Source organism: Entelurus aequoreus, linkage group LG04 (assembly GCF_033978785.1).
Source record: "Entelurus aequoreus isolate RoL-2023_Sb linkage group LG04, RoL_Eaeq_v1.1, whole genome shotgun sequence".
NCBI lineage: Eukaryota > Metazoa > Chordata > Actinopteri > Syngnathiformes > Syngnathidae > Entelurus > Entelurus aequoreus.
In genome coordinates, this window is record NC_084734.1 from 32,965,126 (window position 1) to 32,987,622 (window position 22,497).

Sequence of the window (22,497 nt, forward strand, 5' to 3'; positions counted from 1 at the left end):
ATATGTGTGTATATATATGTGTCTATATATATATATATATGTATGTATATATATATATATATATATATATATATATATATATGTATATATGTATATATGTATATACATATATACATATATATATATATATATATATATATATATATATATATATATATATATATATATATATATATATATATATATATATATATATGTATATACATATATACATATATATATATATATATATATATATATATATATATATATATATATATATATATATGTATGTATGTATATATGTGTATATATGTATATACATATGTGTGTATATATACACTACCGTTCAAAAGTTTGGGGTCACATTGAAATGTCCTTATTTTTGAAGGAAAAGCACTGTACTTTTCAATGAAGATAACTTCAAACTAGTCTTAACTTTAAAGAAATACCCTCTATACATTGCTAATGTGGTAAATGACTATTCTAGCTGCAAATGTCTGGTTTTTGGTGCAATATCTACATAGGTGTATAGAGGCCCATTTCCAGAAACTATCACTCCAGTGTTCTAATGGTACAATGTGTTTGCTCATTGGCTCAGAAGGCTAATTGATGATTAGAAAACCCTTGTGCAATCATGTTCACACATCTGAAAACAGTTTAGCTCGTTACAGAAGCTACAAAACTGACCTTCCTTTGAGCAGATTGAGTTTCTGGAGCATCACATTTGTGGGGTCAATTAAACGCTCAAAATGGCTAGAAAAAGAGAACTTTCATCTGAAACTTGACAGTCTATTCTTGTTCTTAGAAATGAAGGCTATTCCACAAAATTGTTTGGGTGACCCCAAACTTTTGAACGGTAGTGTATATATATATGTGTGTGTGGTGTATATATATATATATATATATATATATATATATATATATATATATATATATATATATATATATATATATATATATATATATATATATATATATATATATATATATATATATATATATATATATATATATATATATATATATATATATATATATATATGTGTATACATATATATATATATATATATATATATATATATATACTGTATATATATATATATGTATGTATATATATATGTATATATGTGTATATATATATATACTGTATGTATGTATATATATATATATATATATATATATATATATATATATATATATATATATATATATATATATATATATATATATATATATATATATATATATATATATATATATATATATATATATATATATATATATATATATATATATAGCCCAGCCCCTGTCCACATTTTTTTAACCCAATGCGGCCCCCAGGTCAAAAAGTTTGGGGACCCCTGATATATAATATACAATATGACAAGAAAAAACAAAAAAATAATTTGTCCCACGCATAATAAATACATTTGTCGGATACGTTTTATTTTATTTTTTTAATTAAAAAAAAACTAACAACTGTACATGTTCTTTATTTGACATTAAAGTTAAAGTACCAATGATTATCACACACACACTGATGTGAATATCAAAAATCCTCTAAAATCCTGCAAATATGCCCTCTAGTGTACCCTCTAGTACATATGAATGCATCTGCTTTATTGATGATCAACATATCTACATACCATCTACACATAAAACATGCTGCATGCAAGCTTTTGACATCTTTAGCATTTGCATCATTAGCATAATCACAACTTGCCATGTGCTAACTTTTACCATTTTAGCATTTTGCAAGTCCCATTGACATTTAGCAAGTCAGCTAAATACACGCATGTTGCTAACAATGCTAGCTGTTACGTCCACTATAAGCCTTGTTAGCATTATTTTTTGTTACCAACAGATAGGAGGGCTTTTGAAATTTTTCAAGTTGTTGTTGTTCATTTTAGTATTAACAGACCTGGTGTGAAATAGACATGTAGTCGCACACATGGAAACAAGCTGGTCACTGCATGAAACAAGACAGCGATACCCGCCGCTAAAGATACACTCAGTGAGAACTGATCCCATTCAAGACGGTGTATTTATAAACGATGTCTGTGGATCCAAACATATATTTATTTCATTCAGGGCAAATGTCAGATTTACCAAGATTTGCTTGTATTGTCTTACGTGTTTTAAGAATAGTTGGTCACTTTGTCATCTCGTATATCCAAATATATACAGAGCTAGAAAATAGTTTTTTTTTTCACTATGTGGTTGCCACGGTAACACAGCAGCTTTGTCTGGCCGTGTTTCCAAGGTTATGTCAAGTTGGACTTTGTGTTGTTGTTTGCCAAGTCAACCGCAACCTACTTGTATCACGTAACACACACGCACACGCACACGCACACTTAGTACGTACAGCCGGGACCACTATGATGAGCATGCAGGCCACTCCGGCCAGCAGCAGAGCCGGGGCGCACGTCTTCTTGCGACCAATGCGGTCCATGGCGAAACAGCCCACCAGATAAGAGGGAAGCTCCACCGCACCTGTGGAATCAGCCAATGGTAGAAAGTCTTAGTCAGCAGCTACCAAGCAAACATTAGCATGCTACCATGCTAATGGTTAGCTGATGTTTCATCGTTGTGAAGATGCTAACCAACGCAACAGTAAAAGACAGGTTATATCTTCAGGTTAACTAAAACAAATGTTTTGTTGTGGTTGTCTAAAAATAGTATGAAAATAATATCTAAGTATTTGTAATATCAATTAACGAGTGTTTCAAATCATAATGTTTGGCCTCCAAACACTGTCGGATATTTTCACTATAGATGAAAGAAGTGAAGATGTTTTATAGCATGTCAAAATAATAATAATATTAATAATAATAATTAGCTTTATTGACTCCGAGGAGAAATTTGTTTTGGACATCAAGACACAGCGTTTTACATACACACATGCATACATACATACATACATGCATGCATTTATGCATACATACATGCATGCATACATACTTGTATACATACATACATGCATACTTGCATACATACATACATGCATACTTGCATACACACATACATACATGTATACATACATACATGTATACATACATACATGCATACATACATACATACGTGCATACATACATACATACATACATGCATACATACATACATGTATACATACATACATGTATACATACATACATGCATACATATATACATACATACATACGTGCATACATACATACATACATACATACATACATACATACATGCATGCATTTATGCATACATACATGCATGCATACATACTTGTATACATACATACATGCATACTTGCATACATACATACATGCATACTTGCATACACACATACATACATGTATACATACATACATGTATACATACATACATGCATACATATATACATACATACATACGTGCATACATACATACATACATACATGCATACATACATACATACATGTATACATACATACATGTATACATACATACATGCATACATATATACATACATACATACGTGCATACATACATACATACATACATACATACATGCATGCATTTATGCATACATACATGCATGCATACATACTTGTATACATACATACATGCATACTTGCATACATACATACATGCATACTTGCATACACACATACATACATGTATACATACATACATGTATACATACATACATGCATACATACATACATACGTGCATACATACATACATACATACATGCATACATACATACATGTATACATACATACATGTATACATACATACATGCATACATATATACATACATACATACGTGCATACATACATACATACATACATACATGCATGCATTTATGCATACATACATGCATGCATACATACTTGTATACATACATACATGCATACTTGCATACATACATACATGCATACTTGCATACACACATACATACATGTATACATACATACATGTATACATACATACATGCATACATATATACATACATACATACGTGCATACATACATACATACATACATGCATACATATATACATACATACATATGTGCATACATGCATACATACATACATACATGCATGCATTTATGCATACATACATGCATGCATACATACTTGTATACATACATACATGCATACTTGCATACATACATACATGCATACTTGCATACACACATACATACATGTATACATACATACATGTATACATACATACATGCATACATATATACATACATACATACGTGCATACATACATACATACATACATACATGCATACTTGCATACATACATACATGCATACTTGCATACATACATACATACATGTATACATACATACATGTATACATACATACATGCATACATATATACATACATACATACGTGCATACATACATACATACATACATACATACATGCATACATACATACATACATGCATGCATTTATGCATACATACATGCATGCATACATACTTGTATACATACATACATGCATACTTGCATACATACATACATGCATACTTTCATACATACATACATACATGTATACATACATACATGTATACATACATGCATGCATACTTATATACATACATACATATGTGCATACATGCATACATACATACATGCATGCATGCAAACATACATACATGCATACATTTCATCCGACAATACAGTGACGACAGTGAACAGTGTAACCACAATAACACATTTTTATTGAGCTTATCTTATCAAACGTATAATTTTCTAGTATTGTTGTATATCATATGATGTAATATGTCTTCTATTTAATGTTACATACCCTTTTTTTAAACAAAATAAAGTGTCCGGCGCACAATAACTTAAATCTGAGCCGAGGATGTCGTTGTGGCTTGTGCAGCCCTTTGAGACACTTGTGATTCAGGGCTATATAAATAAACTTTGATTGATGATTGATTGATAACTAATCAAACGCACATACTATTGGCTTCCATGTAAATCATTTAGGTTTTGCCCTCAAAGCCTTCCTGTATCTAGAGACTTACTCTCTGAGTTTGTAAACAACAACAAAAAAGTGAAAAAGGAAAACTATCAAGCTAATAACTTTAGTAGGTTTACTAGGTATCGATCCTATCGACATCTGGATCGATCACCCCTGCTTGGTGTACTCTTGCTCGGTGTGTGTGTGTGTGTGTGTGAAGCATGCTTAGCCATTCCTTTCCCTCTCGTCCTCCAGTGATACCGTTACTTGGAATAGACTTAGTTTATTTTTCGCCGTGTTAGTGAGGATTCGTATCTTAGAAGCGACCTCGCACTGTGGATAAACAACGTGTTTTGATGCATCTTGCTCTCAAATTCATGTGTGTAACAAGGAATATGGAAACGTCATTGTGTATCGCTGAGCTAGCATCACTTTCACGTGGGGACAATCTTTTTGTAAACCCTGGCACACAGCTGTGGTAAAGGTACAAAAATAAAACATTTAAAATAAAAACATTTGGAGTTACATACATTTGATGTACTTATTTCTGGGCCAAAACATACAAGGAAGAAATTGATAATTGCATTTGTTCATTGAAAAAAGCATGAATACAAATCATGTTTTTTTTTTCCTCCATGAAAATTACACATACTTTTTTTTTCTATCAAAAAAAGTATTTCTTTTTTTTTTTTTGTATATATTTTATGAAAAATGTGTGTATATACAGATTATATACAGTTAAATATGTTTTTAATGTTGGGAGAGTAAACATTTTTGTTGTGCTTCAATAAAAGTAAAAACATTTTGTTCCACATTATACAAAACCCAAAACCAGTGAAGTTGGCACGTTGTGTAAATGGTAAATAAAATCAGAATACAATGAATAAAACATATGTTGCCATCCAAGCAACGTCTTTTTCATGGACGCCCCTGCTTATTTCAGCAAGGCAATGCCAAGCCACGTTCTGCACGGCTTTACCGCATGAATTGGTTAACATGGACCCCGACTTAAACAAGTTGAAAAACTTATTCGGGTGTTACCATTTAGTCGTCAATTGTACGGAATATGTACTGTACTGTGCAATCTACTAATAAAAGTCTCAATCAATCAATCAATCAATCAATCAATCGTAGTAAAAGAGTGTGGGTACTAGACTGGCCTGCCTGTAGTCCAGACTTGTCTCCCATTGAAAATGTGTGGCGCATTATGAAGCCTAAAATACAACAACGGAGACCCCCGGACTGTTGAACAACTTAAGCTGTACATCAAGCAAGAATGGGAAAGAATTCCTCCTGAAACGTTTCAAAAATTGGTCTCCTCAGTTCTCAGTGTTATTAAAAGGAAAGGCCATGTAACACAGTGGTAAAAATGCCCCTGTGCCAACTTTTTTGCAATGTGTTGCTGCCATTAAATTCTAAGTTAATGATTATTTACAAAAAATAATGAAGTTTCTCAGTTCGAACTGTCTTTGCAGTCTATTCAATTGAATATAGGTTGAAAAGGATTTGCAAAACATTGTATTCTGTTTTTATTCACGAATTACACAACGTGCCAACTTCACTGGTTTTGGGTTTTGTATATGTTTTGGCAAACTCGACACAAGGCCAAAGCCTTTACCCAAACAGAAGGGCCTCATGTCCAAATGTCAGTTTGGCTCCCATTTCCCCCCAGAGGACAGAACTGGAATTACAGACAACATTTCCCAACAGCTGAAGACCATCAGTAATCAGGAAGGCTCTCACCTGAAGCAATCAAATCCACTCCTTTTTAAGTCTGCAGTCCAGCTCAAACTTCAGGCCAACAAACACTGCTCGAGGACAATTTGCCAAGTGCAGTAGTGCCTAACTGTTTACAAAGACCAGGGTGGCTGACGGTGAGATGTCTTATATTATTTTGATGTTTGATTTGATGTGTTGAATTTATTTAATGGCCAAGTGGTTGTTAAATGTTTAAATGCCAAATCCAAGCTGTTAAAGGTCATGTATATGTACTTTTGGAAACACTTTTACTTTAAAAAATTGCTTATTGTAATTTGTTTATATTGGTCCCTAATTGCTTTTGTATTTGTATTTCCAAAGGTTTTTCACCTTATAAGTATTCAGTGAAAAAAAGAGACAATCAAGTCCAAAATAAAAGGATAAACAGAGATTTGTCTCATCATTGGATTAAACCAAAGAGTGAAGTCCCAGTGTAACCCCTGGTCGAAAATCTAAACCCTTTTCAAGTTAGGGGATAAAACAAACAAACAAAACATAACTTGACAGTATATTTGGAGATTTGCTGATGTCACAGCAATAGCCGCACACTTACCAGCCAGGAAGAGGTTAATGTACTGATTCCCTCCAAGGTTGACGGAGCCCAGAGAGAAGACGTAGTATCCCAGGCTGCCGATGAACCAGATGGCCCACACGGTGCACGTTCGCCCCGCCATCCTCCAGCTGCCGAACAAATCCAAGATGGACAGCTTCTTCTCGTCCTCGGCCGGTCTGTCCGACATATTCTTCTCCAGTAGAGCTTTTTCGTTTTGTTCCGACTCCAGAAGTTCCTCCACCTTGAGCCGCGACTCCAGGCCGTTGACGCGGGCCATGTGATCCAGGAGGGTCTGGGCGTCCTTGTAGCGACCCTTGGCGATGAGGTAAAAGGGCGTCTCGGGGAACTTCCAGCAGAAGAGCAAGAAGGGCGAGGTGCAGAGGGAGAGGATGATCTGGTAGATCCACCACACTCGCACCAAGTAGCCCGTCAGAGCCACGACCATGATGCCCACTGCGAAGGCGGCGTGCACGTGCATGGAAGTCCAAGTGCGCACCTTGATGCCAGTGAACTCTGTCACGTAGACAAACACCACGACCAGATAGCCGCTGGACGCCTGGTGGAAGAAAGAAGTAGACGACTAACTAAACTCTTCAATCAACTCTTTCAAACTCTATACCTACTTTTTTATGATGGGATAACAAACCTCTGCCATGCAGGAGGAAAAATGTGACAAATCAGGTCAATAAAAGACCTTTGTTTTTAGTTTCAGAGGTAAAACAAGAAGAAGAAAAAATAAAATATATATATATATATATATATATATATATATATATATATATATATATATATACTACCGTTCAAAAGTTTGGGGTCACCCAAACAATTTTGTGGAATAGCCTTCATTTCTAAGAACAAGAATAGACTGTCGAGTTTCAGATGAAAGTTCTCTTTTTCTGGCCATTTTGAGCATTTAATTGACCCCACAAATGTGATGCTCCAGAAACTCAATCTGCTCAAAGGAAGGTCAGTTTTGTAGCTTCTGTAACGAGCTAAACTGTTTTCAGATGTGTGAACATGATTGCACAAGGGTTTTCTAATCATCAATTAGCCTTCTGAGCCAATGAGCAAACACATTGTACCATTAGAACACTGGAGTGATAGTTACTGGAAATGGGCCCCTATACACCTATGTAGATATTGCACCAAAAACCAGACATTTGCAGCTAGAATAGTCATTTACCACATTAGCAATGTATAGAGTGTATTTCTTTAAAGTTAAGAATAGTTTAAAGTTATCTTCATTGAAAAGTACAGTGCTTTTCCTTCAAAAATAAGGACATTTCAATGTGACCCCAAACTTTTGAGCGGTAGTGTGTGTATATATATATATATATATATATATATATATATATATATATATATATATATATATATATATATAATTAAAATTTTAAAACTACAGACATATCATCAGATTATTTTCATCTTATTTTTTTGTTTTAGTTACTTTTTTATTACAGAATAAATTAGTAAATGTATTCTATTTATTTATTATGTATATGTACAAAGCTAAATATTATTTTTTTTTAATACTGTGATGGCGGGGCGTATATATATATATATATATATATATATATATATATATATATATATATATATATATATATATGCCCCGCCATCGCAGTATATATATATATTTTTTTTTTGTTTGTTTTGTTCTGTTTTTTTGCTTTTATTAAAAAAGTCTATTATATTTTTGTTAAACTTGAAAAATAAAGACATTTTGTAATAATTTACTGGTTGAGTTATTTTTTATTACAATAATAACTAAATGTATCATACACTATATAATGTAGATATCAATCAAACAAAAAAATCTAAAATGTTACATTTTTGTTTGTTTTTGCTTCATCCAAAAAGATAAATGAATAAAAATGCAACAACAATTTTATTTATTCAATAAAAAAATCTATTACGTTTTTTTGTTTATCTAAAAAAACAAGAAGTACTTTATTTTTCTTATAATTATTTGTTTTATGTTTTTTGATTTTCTTTGAAAAAAACATTTTCCTACAAGTAAAAACAACCCCTCCCTAAAGTTAATGAATGTCATTTTTGTAGCATTAAAAAATAATTAAATTCTTAATTTCTTTGCAAAAACACTCGAGTAACAATGCCAGTTCTGTCAATTGCAGCATGACAACTTTTTACACATCAGGTTTTACTGTGTGATCGCTAACGCTGTGTAAAAGCCTGCATGTGCTTGCAGAGTGGTGCTGTTATGTGGGAGTTGTTTACCAGAGTCTGATTCCATGTGAAACACGTCAGCTGTGTAGGGGGGTTGCAGGGTCAACTTTACAGCTGCACAGGCCAGTAATTGGCATGATCAGATCAGCTTATGAGCTGTTATTGTTGTGTTGAGTTGCATGTGAAGACGCACAACAAGGAACTCACCATGGCCAGCAGGAAACGCAGCGCCACAAAGAAGTAGTAGTTTTTGGAAAAGGCCACAAACACGCCGAGGGCAAACTGACAGACGCTGGTGAACATGAGGATCTTCACTCGGCCCACCCTGAAGGAAAAATGAATTGTTGGCTTATGACTGCATAGCGTTTGTCTGTCCCCTCTTAAGACAAAAAGACATGATCTTGTCTCACATAAGGATTGTGAATGATAGGCACATTTTTAAAAAGTGCATTCCCCTTTTAGGAATATGTCCATGTTGCATAGAATGTCACTGCTGTGTTCTGTCCTTTCTCTGTCTTTCCCTCTGAAGAAATGATGCCAATGTTGAGTAGAATGTCACTGCTGTGTTCTGTCCTTTCTGTCTTTCCCTCTGAAGAAATGATGCCAATGTTGAGTAGAATGTCACTGCTGTGTTCTGTCCTTTCTCTGTCTTTCCCTCTGAAGAAATGATGCCAATGTTGAGTAGAATGTCACTGCTGTGTTCTGTCCTTTCTCTGTCTTTCCCTCTGAAGAAATGATGCCAATGTTGAGTAGAATGTCACTGCTGTGTTCTGTCCTTTCTCTGTCTTTCCCTCTGAAGAAATGATGCCAATGTTGAGTAGAATGTCACTGCTGTGTTCTGTCCTTTCTGTCTTTCCCTCTGAAGAAATGATGCCAATGTTGAGTAGAATGTCACTGCTGTGGTTATGTCCTTTTTCTGTCTGTTCCCTTTGAAGGAACAATGCCAGTTTTGCATATGTGACTGCAACTCTTATGTTCCTTTTCCCTGTCTGTCCCCTCTTAAGGAATGACGCCAATGTTGTATATAACATCACTGATACGTCCTGTCCTTTCTTTGTTTGTCCCCTCTTAAGGAATGATGGCAGTTTTGTTCTGTTCATTTTCCCTGTCTGTCCCCTCTTAAGGAATTATGTAAATGTTGCATATAATTTAACTGCTGTGTTTTGTCCTTTCTCTCTGTCTGTCCCCTTTTTAGGACCGATGCCAGTTTTGCATTGAACATCACTGATATGTTCTGTCCTTTCTTTGTCTGTCCACTCTTAAGGGATGATGCCAATGTTGCATAGAACGTCACAGGTGTGTTCTGTCCTTTCTTTCTGTCTGTCCCCTCTTAAGGAATGACGCCAATGTTGTATAGAACATCACTGATGTGTTCTGTCCTTTCTTTCTGTCTGTCCCCTCTTAAGGAATGACGCCAGTTTCGCATAGAGTGTCACTGCTGTGTTCTGTCCTTTCTTTCTGTCTGTCCCCTCTTAAGGAATGATGCCAATGCTGCATAGAACGTCACTAATGTGCTCTGTCCTTTCTTTCTGTCTGTCCCCTCTTTGATGCCAGTTTTCCTTTAAACATCACTGATATGTTCTGTCCTTTCTTTGTGTGTCCCCTCTCAAGTAACAATGCCAGTTTTGCATAGAATGTCACTGTTGTGTTCTGTCCTTTCTTTCTGTCTGTCCCCTCTTAAGGAATGATGCCAGTTTTGCATAGAATGTCACTGCTGTGGTTATGTCCTTTCTCTGTCTGCCCCCTCTTAAGAAACAATGCCAGTTTTTCATATGTCACTGCAACTGGTATGTTCCTTTTCCCCTGTCTGTCCCCTCTTAAGGAACAATGCCAGTTTTTCATATTAAAGTTAAAGTACCAATGATTGTCTCGTGGCGAAATTATTCTCTGCATTTGATCACCCCCTGGGAGGTGAGGGGAGCAGTGAGTAGCATTTTTGGTGATTTAACCCCCAATTCCATGTCACTGCAACTGGTATGTTCCTTTTCTCCTGTCTGTCCCCTCTTAAGGAATGATGTCAATGTTGCATAGAATTTTAATTGCTGTGTTCTGTCCTTTCTCTGTGCCAGTTTTGCATTGAATGTCACTGATATGTTCTGTCCTTTCTTTGTTTGTCCCCTCTTAAGGAATGATGCCAGTTTTGCATGAATTCTGTTCTTTCTCCCTGTCTGTCCCCTCTCAAACACCGCGTGCCTCTGCTCACCTGTCAGCAATGTCCCCAAAGACGAGGGCCCCGACCAGCACCCCCAACATGAAGGTGGGCTGGCACAGCTTGGCCAGCCAAGCTCTGTCACAGACCAGGTCCCAGTCGGTCACAATACTCTGGTACACTTCGCTATGATCGTAAGCAAAGTTCCCATCGCACACCTGTGCCGTTTTGTTGCCGTCAAAGTTGTAGGTGAAGTCCCTGGGGTCCATCCGCAGGGCTCGCTGACACCGGCTCAGCTCCCACTGTAGTCCGTCATGAGTCCTCACCACCAAAGGGCCTGTCCCACCTTTCAAGGCCGGCAGGAAGTCCTCCACGTGATATCCTGTCAGGTTGCCGAACAAGACCTCCGTGACGTTGCCGGGGACACCGCAGACAAAGTTGGGGGTCTCCACCAGGAAGACAGAGGCCAGGTAGTGGATCCCGCAGGCCATGGCTTGGAAGGCGGCCGCAAAGTAGACACATGCTTGGAACCTGCGGATGAAGAAAAGATGTGTGCTTAACTGTTGTCACCGTCACAAAAGCATGTCTTTTTGGAGAAGAAAAATACATATGTTAGTGGTTAAATAAAGGATAAATGTATCATTTATCCAGGCTTGACATTTATAGCGCATACAGAGTGAATTCAATATTCTGAATTTTTGCAGATACATGCTTTTCATTGTGTAGTAAAGTAAAGTACCAATGATAGTCACACACACACTAGGTGAGGTGAAATTACTCTCTGCATTTGACCCAGCCCCTTGTTCCACCCCCTGGGAGGTGAGGGGAGCAGTGAGCAGCAGCGGTGGCCGCGCTCAGGAATCATTTTTGGTGATTTAACCCCCAATTCCAACCCTTGATACTGAGTGCCAAGCAGGGAGGTAATGGGTCCCATTTTTATAGTCTTTGGTATGACTCGGCCCGGGGTTTGAACTCACGATTGACCGATCTCAGGACGGACACTCTAACCACAAGGCCACTGTGCCAGATAACACGTAAATATGCTGAGATATGTATTGATGATATCAAAGAAACACTTTGCAATGCATGTTGATGAGCTGAAATGCCTTGGAAAAAAATACAATGAAGGTTATACACACGTTACGTGGACGGCGTGGCACGGTTGGGAGAGTGGCCGTGCCAGCCACCTGAGGGTACCTGGTTCGAGCCCCAGCTTCTACCAACCTAGTCACGTCCGTTGTGTCCTTGAGCAAGACACTTCACCCTTGCTCCTGATGGGTCGTGGTTAGGGCCTTGCATGGCAGCTCCCGCCATCAGTGTGTGAATGTGTGTGTGAATGGGTGAATGTGGAAATAGTGTCAAAGCGCTTTGAGTACCTTGAAGGTAGAATAGCGCTATGTAAGTATAACCCATTTATCATTTATATATTGTAGAATAAAAACCATGCAGATCCACATGGAACTTTTTTTTTTTTTTTTTTACAAAATATGACAATTAATTCATGAAAAGATTTTAAAATGTATTTTACATGAATTTACAATTTTGGAGTACTGTAGAGCTGTAGAGCAACAATATATTGATTAAAGTACTAGATACCGCATAAGTATGCCTTCTACTGGAAGTGGTATTGAGAACGGCACTCTCTACATTGTCCATTAAAAAGCCTGTATACCCAAATGTAATTATTTTAAATAAAATAAAAATTTTAAAAAAAAACAAATATATATATATATATATATATATATATATATTTTTTTTTTTTTTTAAAAAAAGGTATATTAAAAAAAATCTATACAATTATTATAAAATAAAAATATTATATATATATATATATATATATATATATATATATATATATATATATATATATATATATATATATATATATATATATATATATATATATATATATATATATATATATATATATATATATATATATATATAATATTTTTATTTTATAATAATTTTATAGATTTTATTTTTTAGTATACCTTTTTTGAAATATGTATTTTTTTTAGGGGGAAAAAAATACATGTACATATATTCATAAATATATAAAAACTACATAATTATTTATTATATTGAAATATTTTTTCTTAAATGAGACTACTAAATTTAGACTCAACCAGCATAAAAGCATGCAAAACAAACATTGCACAAAGTTATGACTTTTTGTGTGAAGAGTGTTGCTTTTTCAACCCCTCTAACTTATGATGTGCATAAAAATTAATAACACAAGTTTGCATACCTTTTAAAATGTCCTAGCTCGTCGAATATCCTTTCTACCTTCATTTTACCAGGGGCTCCTCGGTGTGTCAGTGTGTGTGTATGTGTGTGGGGGGCGGGTGTGTGTGTGTGTGTGTGTGTGTGTGTGTGTGTGTGTGTGTGTGTGTGTGTGTGTGTGTGTGTGTGTGTGTGTGTGTGTGTGTGTGTGTGTGTGTGTGTGTGTGTGTGTGTGTCCACTGTTGGTCCACGTCAACTGCTGCACAAATTTGGATTAGGGTGGGAGTGTGGGAGGAGCACACACACACACACACACACACACTTTCTCCTCTCCTGTTTGTCATGTTCTAATTTCACTCCAGCTGTGACTGATCAAAAGAGGCTTAATAATTGTTAGCAGAACTTCAGACATTGATTCTTAGCTGAAAAGTTATATATTCATATTTTTCATACTAATATAGTTGAGCTTCAGCAGGAATGTTTGGTCCAAACAAGCTGCCTCAAAGTAACCATTGAGCTTCTTTTAAATCAACCCGTTTACACCAAAGAAAACACACTGAACAGGCTTGACATTTATAGCGCATACAGAGTGAATGCAGAAAATAAATCCTTCAACCAATCAATCAAAGTTCACTTCTATAGCCTTAATCACAAGTGTCTCAAAGGGCTGCACAAGCCACAACGACATCCTCGACTCAGGTCCCACATCAGAGCAAGAAAGAACTCAACTCAATGGGATACAATGAGAAACCTTGGAGGGGACCAACTTGGAACAGAAGCGCCTCCTCCGTGGAAGCTGATCCGTGGCCACCTGAGAGCCTCTCCACGTAGGAGAGGGGGGCAGAGTAGAAAAGAGAGACAGCAGATCAACTGGTCTAAAAGGGGGTCTATTTAAGGGGTAGGGTGTATACATGAGTTTTAAGATGTTAAATCCTTTCCTTTATTTACTGACTACCGACACAAGAAATGTCCTAATTTTACCAGACGACTCTCACATTATTGCAAGGAAATAAATTGTAAATTTACAAGAATAAAATAGACACTGTAATATAGTCAAATACTGCAAGAATTACGTGACGATGAATTGGTCATTTCTACCAAAATGATGTTGCTGTGACAAGAGAAATTTTCATTTTATGGAAATAAAGTTGCAATATATTCTCCTGCTTATCTGGGGTTGGGTCGCGAGAGCAGCAGCCTAAGCAGAGAAGCCCAGACTTCCCTCTCCCCAGCCACTTTGTCCGTCTCCTCCTGGGGGATTCCGAGGTGTTCCCAAACCAGCTGGGAGACATAGTCTTCTCAACGTGTCCTGGGTCTTCCCCGTGGCCTCCTACCGGTCGGACATGACCCTAAACACCTACGCAGGGAGGCGTCCGGAGGGCTGCCTGACCAGATGCCTGAACCACCTCATCTGACACCTCTTGATGTGGAGGAGCAGCGGTTTTCTTTTGAGCTCCTCCCGACTGACAGAGCTTCTCACCCTATCTCTAAGGGAGAGCCTTGCCACCAGATGGAGGAAACTCATTTCGGCCGCTTGTACTCGGGATCTTGTCCTTTCGGTCATGACCCAAAGCTCATGGCCATAGGTGAGGATTGGGACGTATAGTGATAGGGAAGGAGCTGAGCCTTCCTTCTTCACCACGACGGACCGATACAGGGTCCGCATCCCTGCAGACGCTGCACCGATCCGCCTGTCGATATCACGATCCACTCTTCCCTCACTTGTGAACAAGACTCTGAGGTACTTAAACTCCTCCAATTGAGGCAAGATCTCCTCCCCAACCCCTTTTCTGGGCGAGAACCATGGACTCGGACTTGAAAGTGCTGATTTTCATCCCAGTCGCTTCACACTCGGCTGCCAACCGATCCAGTGAGAGCGGAAGATCCCAAAGCCATCAGGGTCACATCATCTGCAGAAAGCAGATACCTAATCCTGCAGTTACCAAACTGGATCCCCTGAACGCCTAGAAATTCTGTCCATAAAAGTTATGAACAGACTCAGCGACAAAGGGCAGCCTTGGCGGAGTCCAATCCTCACTGGGAACGGGTTCAACTTACTGCCAGCAATGCAGACCAAGCTCTGACACCAATCGTACAGGGAGCGGACCGCCACAATCAGACAGTCCGATACCCCATACTCTCTGAGCGCTCCCCACAGGACTTCCCGAGGGACACGGTCGAATGCCTTCTCCAAGTGCACAAAGCATGGGCAAACTCCCATGCACCCTCAAGGACCCTGCCGAGAGTTTGGAGCTGGTCCACAGTTCCACGACCAGGACAAAAACCACACTGCTCCTCCTGAATCCGAGGTCCAACTACTAGCCTCCTCTCCAGTACACCTGAATAGACCTTACCGGGAAGGCTGAGGAGTCGCAATGTATCGAACATAAACTGCATTAAGTTAAGGACCGATTTAATTTTGTTCTGACTTCTCTTTCTGTCCCCTCTAAAGAAAGTTAAAATTGTTTTCATTTGTATTGTTCTGTTGTGTTTGTACCCTCTTCAGAAATTATGTCAGTGTCAATTGTCGTTTTTGCCTTCACTGTTGTCCATATTGTTCTTTTATTGCGCCGGTTTCCCTATTCTGGCTCTGTCTGTCCCCGTTCGTCCCAAGTACTGCTCAAGAGAGGATTCAGTTGGATGGTTTTTCCACCTCACTTGTGTCAGATGACCTATTTCTGGATGAATTCAAAGGCTGCAATGAACTGACGCAGTAAAATAAACGTTTCAGAACTTTATTGACCGCCTTCATGCGGCATCCTGACTGGATCCGGCTGGTCGGGCCCTGCAGACCATCACTATGACATCACAGCGTCTCGCCATCTGCTTGACATCCTCACCGGACATGCGATCAACAGAGTGAAGAGAAGTTCACAAGGAGAACAACAACACAGTATAACAAAGTGGAAAGATTTGCAGTACACCTAAAAACACACTTAAATCATGTAGTTGCTGGCCCCACTATGGACTGGACTCTCACACTATTAACTAGATCCACTCGACGTCCATTGCACCGGTCGCCCAGGGGGAGGGGGGTCCCCACATCTGTGGTCCCCTCCAAGGTTTCTCATTGTATCCCATTGGCTTGAGTTTTTTCTTGCCCTGATGTGGGATTTGAGCCAAGGATATCGTTGTGGCTTGTGCAGCCCTTTGAGACACTTGTGATTAAGGGCTATATAAATTAACTTTGATTGATTGATTGATAGTCAAAGATTTGCTTTTTTTCAAAGTGTGTTTTCTTAAATGGAAAGACAACTTTCACTAGTTACAATAAAATGTATCTTATTGTACAAAGACATCTTTGGTGTTATGAATATTTCACATTTTTGTTGTTTTTGTTGTTTTTAAATACACCTTCATTGACTTTAATCTTGTAAAATTATGACTTTAAAGAAATATATATGCACTTTAACTTTAATCTTTGAAACCATTTAAAATATATATATATATATATATATATATATATATATATATATATATATATATATATATATATATATATATATATATATATATATATATATATACTTTTTTTTTTTTTTGACCATTATGCATTACAATCTTGGAAAGTTACGACATTTTCCTTAAAAAAAAAAAAAAGAAAGAGAAAAATAAAAACAACGACAAAAAACACTGTTAATCTCGTACGATTAACAATGTATTTTTGGTAAAGATTCTGACTTTCTTCTAGAATTTTTTCATTTTTTAAACACCTGTAATCTTGTACATTTACAACTTTAATGTAATAAAAATTATTATTTTTTGTTGTCAAAACCAAAACACCTTTATTCTTGTATGATTACAATTTAGTATTGAAAAATTATGATTTTTTTTCCCAATAAAGAAACAAACAAATTAAAAAAACACCTTCAATATTGAAAAATTACAGTTTTAATATGGTAACACTCTGACTTTTCTTCTCAAAGAAATAAGACGTGATGCATGTAGGACTCTCTTTTTTGTCTAAAAATGCATTTATTCTTGAACTATTCTGACTTTACTCTTGTAAAATTGTTTTCCTGAAATAATACACATTTAATCTTGTATGATTACCATCTTTTTCTGGATGAAGATGCCTTCTTGCAAGAAATTGACTTTAGTAATGTAAAATAACCACCTTTTTTCTTCCGTCATAATTACTTTTTTGATCATAATCCCTGCATAATCTTGCAGTAGCTTTAATGTATTCACCATGTTCAAATAAAACAAAAGTTGGCAGGTGCTTAATGAACGGACTAATCGTTGCACGTAACAGAATGAGTGAACTTTGAGGTGTGTTCATTATTTGCGTCCTACGGCAAACAAACACTGACCTTCAGCTGTTCACCTCCAACATGTGCGGTAGAACATTTACTGTATTTATTTGTCTTCCTGTGGTTGTGGTCACACATCGGCAAGTTTTGAAATATTAAACCTTCTGAGTGAATGTTCAATTTGTGTCCAGTTGAACCTTGCTACCAAGTGAGGGCTCCGGATGGAACAAGACTATATGACCTTTAACCTCAGGGCATTATTTTGGGAAAATATATCTTTTAATCTAATCCACACAAGAAAACCCCCACCAGATGGCAGTAGAGATGGTAATATTCTGTCCAATTTTTTACTAATAAAATATTTTGTCTAAATAATAATGTTAAATTTATTGATACCATTTACTGAATTTAATTATGTATTGCACAAAATGCAATCAATTCAAGTAAATTTCACTTTTTGTATGAATTAAAAAAATATTCTGTTTGTAAAATTTAAGTCTTATAGATGGTTGTATTGTCTTTTTTATTTCTAATTTATGACACTTTTTATTCCCCAAAACTATGTCCAAATAACAATAATAATAACAATAACAAAAGAAATATCTGTATAATTGTAAACTGTATTACATAAATGTATTTATTATATTTGATCCTTGCTGGGAATTTATTTGTATTTATGTTTTTTAAACACCCCTGCCAACATTAAGCACGCTGCCACTATAAACCACTAGATGGCAGTAGAAATTGCAATATTATTTGCCATAGTTTATTATTTATAATGTAGAGATCTATTTTTCTTAAATAATGTGAGAGTGAGTCGTGACACTCAGACAGGGGAGGAAATCACCCAATTGTTGGTGCCAAAAAGCCGTCGGGAAATGATTTTCCAGGCGGCGCATTTTAACCCGATGGCAGGTCACATGGGTTATGATAAAACACTCAATCGGATAATGGTCCGGTTCTATTGGCCAGGCATTCGGGCAGACGTGCGCCGCTAGTGCGCGGCCTGCCCGGACTGTCAACTAGTCAACCCCGCGGCCACCCCTTGAGCACCTTTGCGGATATTACCACTCATAGAGGTCCCGTTTGAGCGAATTGGCATGGACCTCGTCGGACCATTTCACCCGAGCACCCAGGGATATCGCTTTGCACTAGTCCTGGTGGATTATGCAATGCGCTATCCCGAAGCAGTGCCACTGCGCTCCATCTCTGCAAAGAGTGTCGCGCAGGCACTATTTCAAGTTATCTCCCGAGTTGGAATCCCGAAAGAGATTCTAACTGACCAGGGCACGTCCTTTATGTCACGCACGTTAAAGGAGCTGTACGGATTATTGGGGATCAAATCTATTCGGACCAGCGTTTACCACCCGCAGACAGATGGGCTGGTAGAGCGGTTGAATAGAACCTTGAAATCCATGATCCGGAAGTTCGTACACGAGGACAAACCAAATTGGCATAAATGGTTGGATCCCCTGTTATTTGCAGTGCGGGAGGTTCCTCAGGCCTCAACAGGATTTTCTCCATTTGAACTGTTGTTCGGCAGGAAGCCGCACAGGGTACTGGACCTAGTTAAAGAAAGCTGGGAGGAAGGTCCAAGCCCCAGTAAAAATGAAATTCAGTACGTCATGGACTTGAGAGCAAAACTCCACACTTTGGGGCACTTGTCACGTGAGAATTTGCTCCAAGCCCAAGAACGTCAGCAGCGCCTGTATAACAAGGGGACGAAACTCAGACAATTTTCACCGGGAGAGAAAGTACTTATATTACTCCCAACATCCAGCTCCAAATTACTCGCCAGGTGGCAGGGACCCTTTGTGGTCACACGACGAGTAGGTGACGTGGATTACGAGGTCAGGCGGTCTGACCGGGGTGGGGCAACACAAATATACCACCTCAACCTACTAAAAGGTTGGAGGGAAGCGGAGCCTGTCTCCATGGTGACGGCGATAGCGGAGGGCGAGGAGCTGGGGCCGGAGGTTCCCCCCTCCCCCCGGCCCTTTCCTCTCCGCTGTGATAATCATCTGACGCCGTCACAGAAAGCAGATGTGGCCAAATTGCAGCAGCATTTTGCTGACGTGTTCTCCCCCCCTGCCAGGCCGCACGACTCTCACCCAGCATCACATAGAGACCAGCCCAGGCGTGACGGTGAGGTCTCGGCCCTACAGGCTGCCCGAACACAAGCGCAAAGTAGTTCGGGAAGAATTAAAAGCCATGCTGGAATTGGGAGTGATAGAAGAGTCACACAGTGCGTGGTGCAGCCCGATAGTTCTGGTGGGGAAGAAAGATGGGTCTGTGCGGTTCTGTGTGGACTACCGCAAGGTAAATGATGTGTCACGTTTTGACGCCTATCCAATGCCCCGGGTCGACGAGCTCCTGGACCGGTTGGGCACTGCTCGGTTTTTTACGACACTGGATTTGACTAAGGGCTACTGGCAGATTCCCTTGTCTCCAGAGTCTAAGGAAAAAACGGCATTCTCCACTCCGGAAGGTTTATACCAATTCGTGACCCTTCCGTTCGGCTTGTTCGGTGCGCCCGCCACATTTCAGAGACTCATGGACCGGGTGCTGCGGCCCCACGCTGCATATGCTGCAGCCTATCTGGATGATGTTATCATCCAGGGGAACAGCTGGGCGGAGCATGTGCAGAGGGTGGGGGCGGTGCTCGAGTCCCTGAGGCGGGCGGGGCTCACCGCCAACCCGGCGAAGTGCGCGGTTGGCCGGAGGGAGGTACAGTATCTGGGGTACCACTTGGGGGAAAGGTCAGGTGCGGCCTCAGGTACAAAAAAACGCAGCAGTTGCGGCCTGCCCGACCCCGAAGACGAAAAAGGAGGTGAGGCAGTTTTTAGGGTTGGTGGGCTACTACCGGAGGTTCATTCCCCGGTTTGCGGACCTGACCAGCCCACTAACTGACCTCACCCGAAAAGGTGCTCCAGATCTGGTCCAGTGGACGGGGCAGTGCCAGCAGGCATTCGAGAAGGTGAGGAAAGCACTTTGCGAGGAGCCGGTACTGCGCATGCCTGATTTTTCTATCCCATTTTGTTTGCAGGCGGACGCGTCGGGCAGAGGACTGGGAGCCGTTTTATCCCAGCAGCGGGGGGGCACCGACCACCCGGTCCTGTACATCAGCAGAAAGTTATCGGAAAGGGAGGCCAGATACAGCACTGTGGAAAGGGAGTGCCTCGCCATCCAGTGGGCGGTCGGTGCCCTCCGGTACTATCTGCTGGGACGCCCGTTCAGCCTCTGCTCGGACCACAAGCCCCTCCAGTGGCTCCACCGCATGAAGGATGCCAACGCACGGATCACCCGGTGGTATCTCGCTTTACAACCCTACAATTTCAGAGTGATCCATAGGCCGGGGGCGCAGATGGCCGTGGCAGACTTCCTCTCTCGCTCTCAGGCGGGGGTGGGGGGGGAGTTGGCGCGGCCGGATGATGTCCCGGCCTAAGTCTGGCGGTGGAGGTATGTGGGGGGAGGTTGTGATTAGCGCACTGCAGGAGCAAAAGGTCACCGCCTCAGTCGATGGTGTTGAGGGCGGAGCGCCGTCGACTAGGGGCGGGGCATGTGCGGGACGGCGAGACGCAGCTGGCAGGTGATTAGATTTCGCAGGTGGTACGTGTTAATCTGATCATCTGTTGTCTTTAACAGTGAGCGGCCAGCGGAGGAGAGGGGAGGAGAGAGAGACACACATCTGGAAAGATTGTACTGAAAAGATAAATTGAAACACATGGTGATTAAAGGCTTGGTGAAACGGCACAACTGACTCCTGGCGTGATATCAGGGGAACGGGTAGGGAACGACCTCCACAGTGATTTAACCCCCAATTCCAACCCTTGATAGTCTTTGGTATGACTCGGCCGGGGTTTGAACTCACAGCCTACGGATCTAAGGGCGGACACTCTAACCACTAGGCCACTGAGTAGGTAATGGCCATGGCGGTCCATCGATGTGTGTGTGTATATATATATAATAAATATTGCCAGTCACAATTAACTTGTGCTCAGCTGGGAAAATAAGTATATTTTTATTTATTATGTCATCCATTTACCTAATATTATGAACTGTTACAGGTGTATTCTATAAATCATGCTAATATTAAAAATGCAACTTAATATGTGGGGATATAAAAGGCATCCGGTGCTATCAGACCGGGCGGAAGCGGAAATTGACGTCACACACCACCTGGAGCTGTCACGCCAAATTACTTTCCCCTACAAAAACTCCCCCATTTACTTCCGTGGTCATGGTTCCTCTTACGTCATTGACAGAGATCGATAGCACTTCGGCTTTGACTGCCAGTCGCTGGAAGGATACTTCGTCTTTGACAGCTGCTGGAATCTGAATAAATCAATTATTGTTGTTTTTTTGTACAGGCGCGAAACAGGACAGTCGCGTGCCGGTTAAGGACCCACGGCAACTTTGTGATTTTATTGGACGCAGC

The 22,497-nt window shown here is 39.2% G+C and overlaps 1 protein-coding gene across 1 annotated transcript in view; it reads right to left on the reverse strand.

Moving 5' to 3' along the window:
* slc22a16 (solute carrier family 22 member 16) overlaps positions 1 to 13,941 on the reverse strand; it is a 16,818-nt gene extending 2,877 nt beyond the window's left edge. The window contains exons 1-5 of the mRNA XM_062044629.1: positions 13,832 to 13,941; positions 11,635 to 12,111; positions 9,639 to 9,756; positions 7,242 to 7,797; positions 2,348 to 2,475 (exon numbers count right to left, since the gene is read on the reverse strand). Of these exons, the coding sequence (XP_061900613.1) occupies positions 2,348 to 2,475; positions 7,242 to 7,797; positions 9,639 to 9,756; positions 11,635 to 12,111; positions 13,832 to 13,875 (1,323 nt within the window). The 5' untranslated portion in view covers positions 13,876 to 13,941. The remainder of the gene's footprint in view (positions 1 to 2,347; positions 2,476 to 7,241; positions 7,798 to 9,638; positions 9,757 to 11,634; positions 12,112 to 13,831) is intronic.
* Positions 13,942 to 22,497: the final 8,556 nt, after the last annotated feature.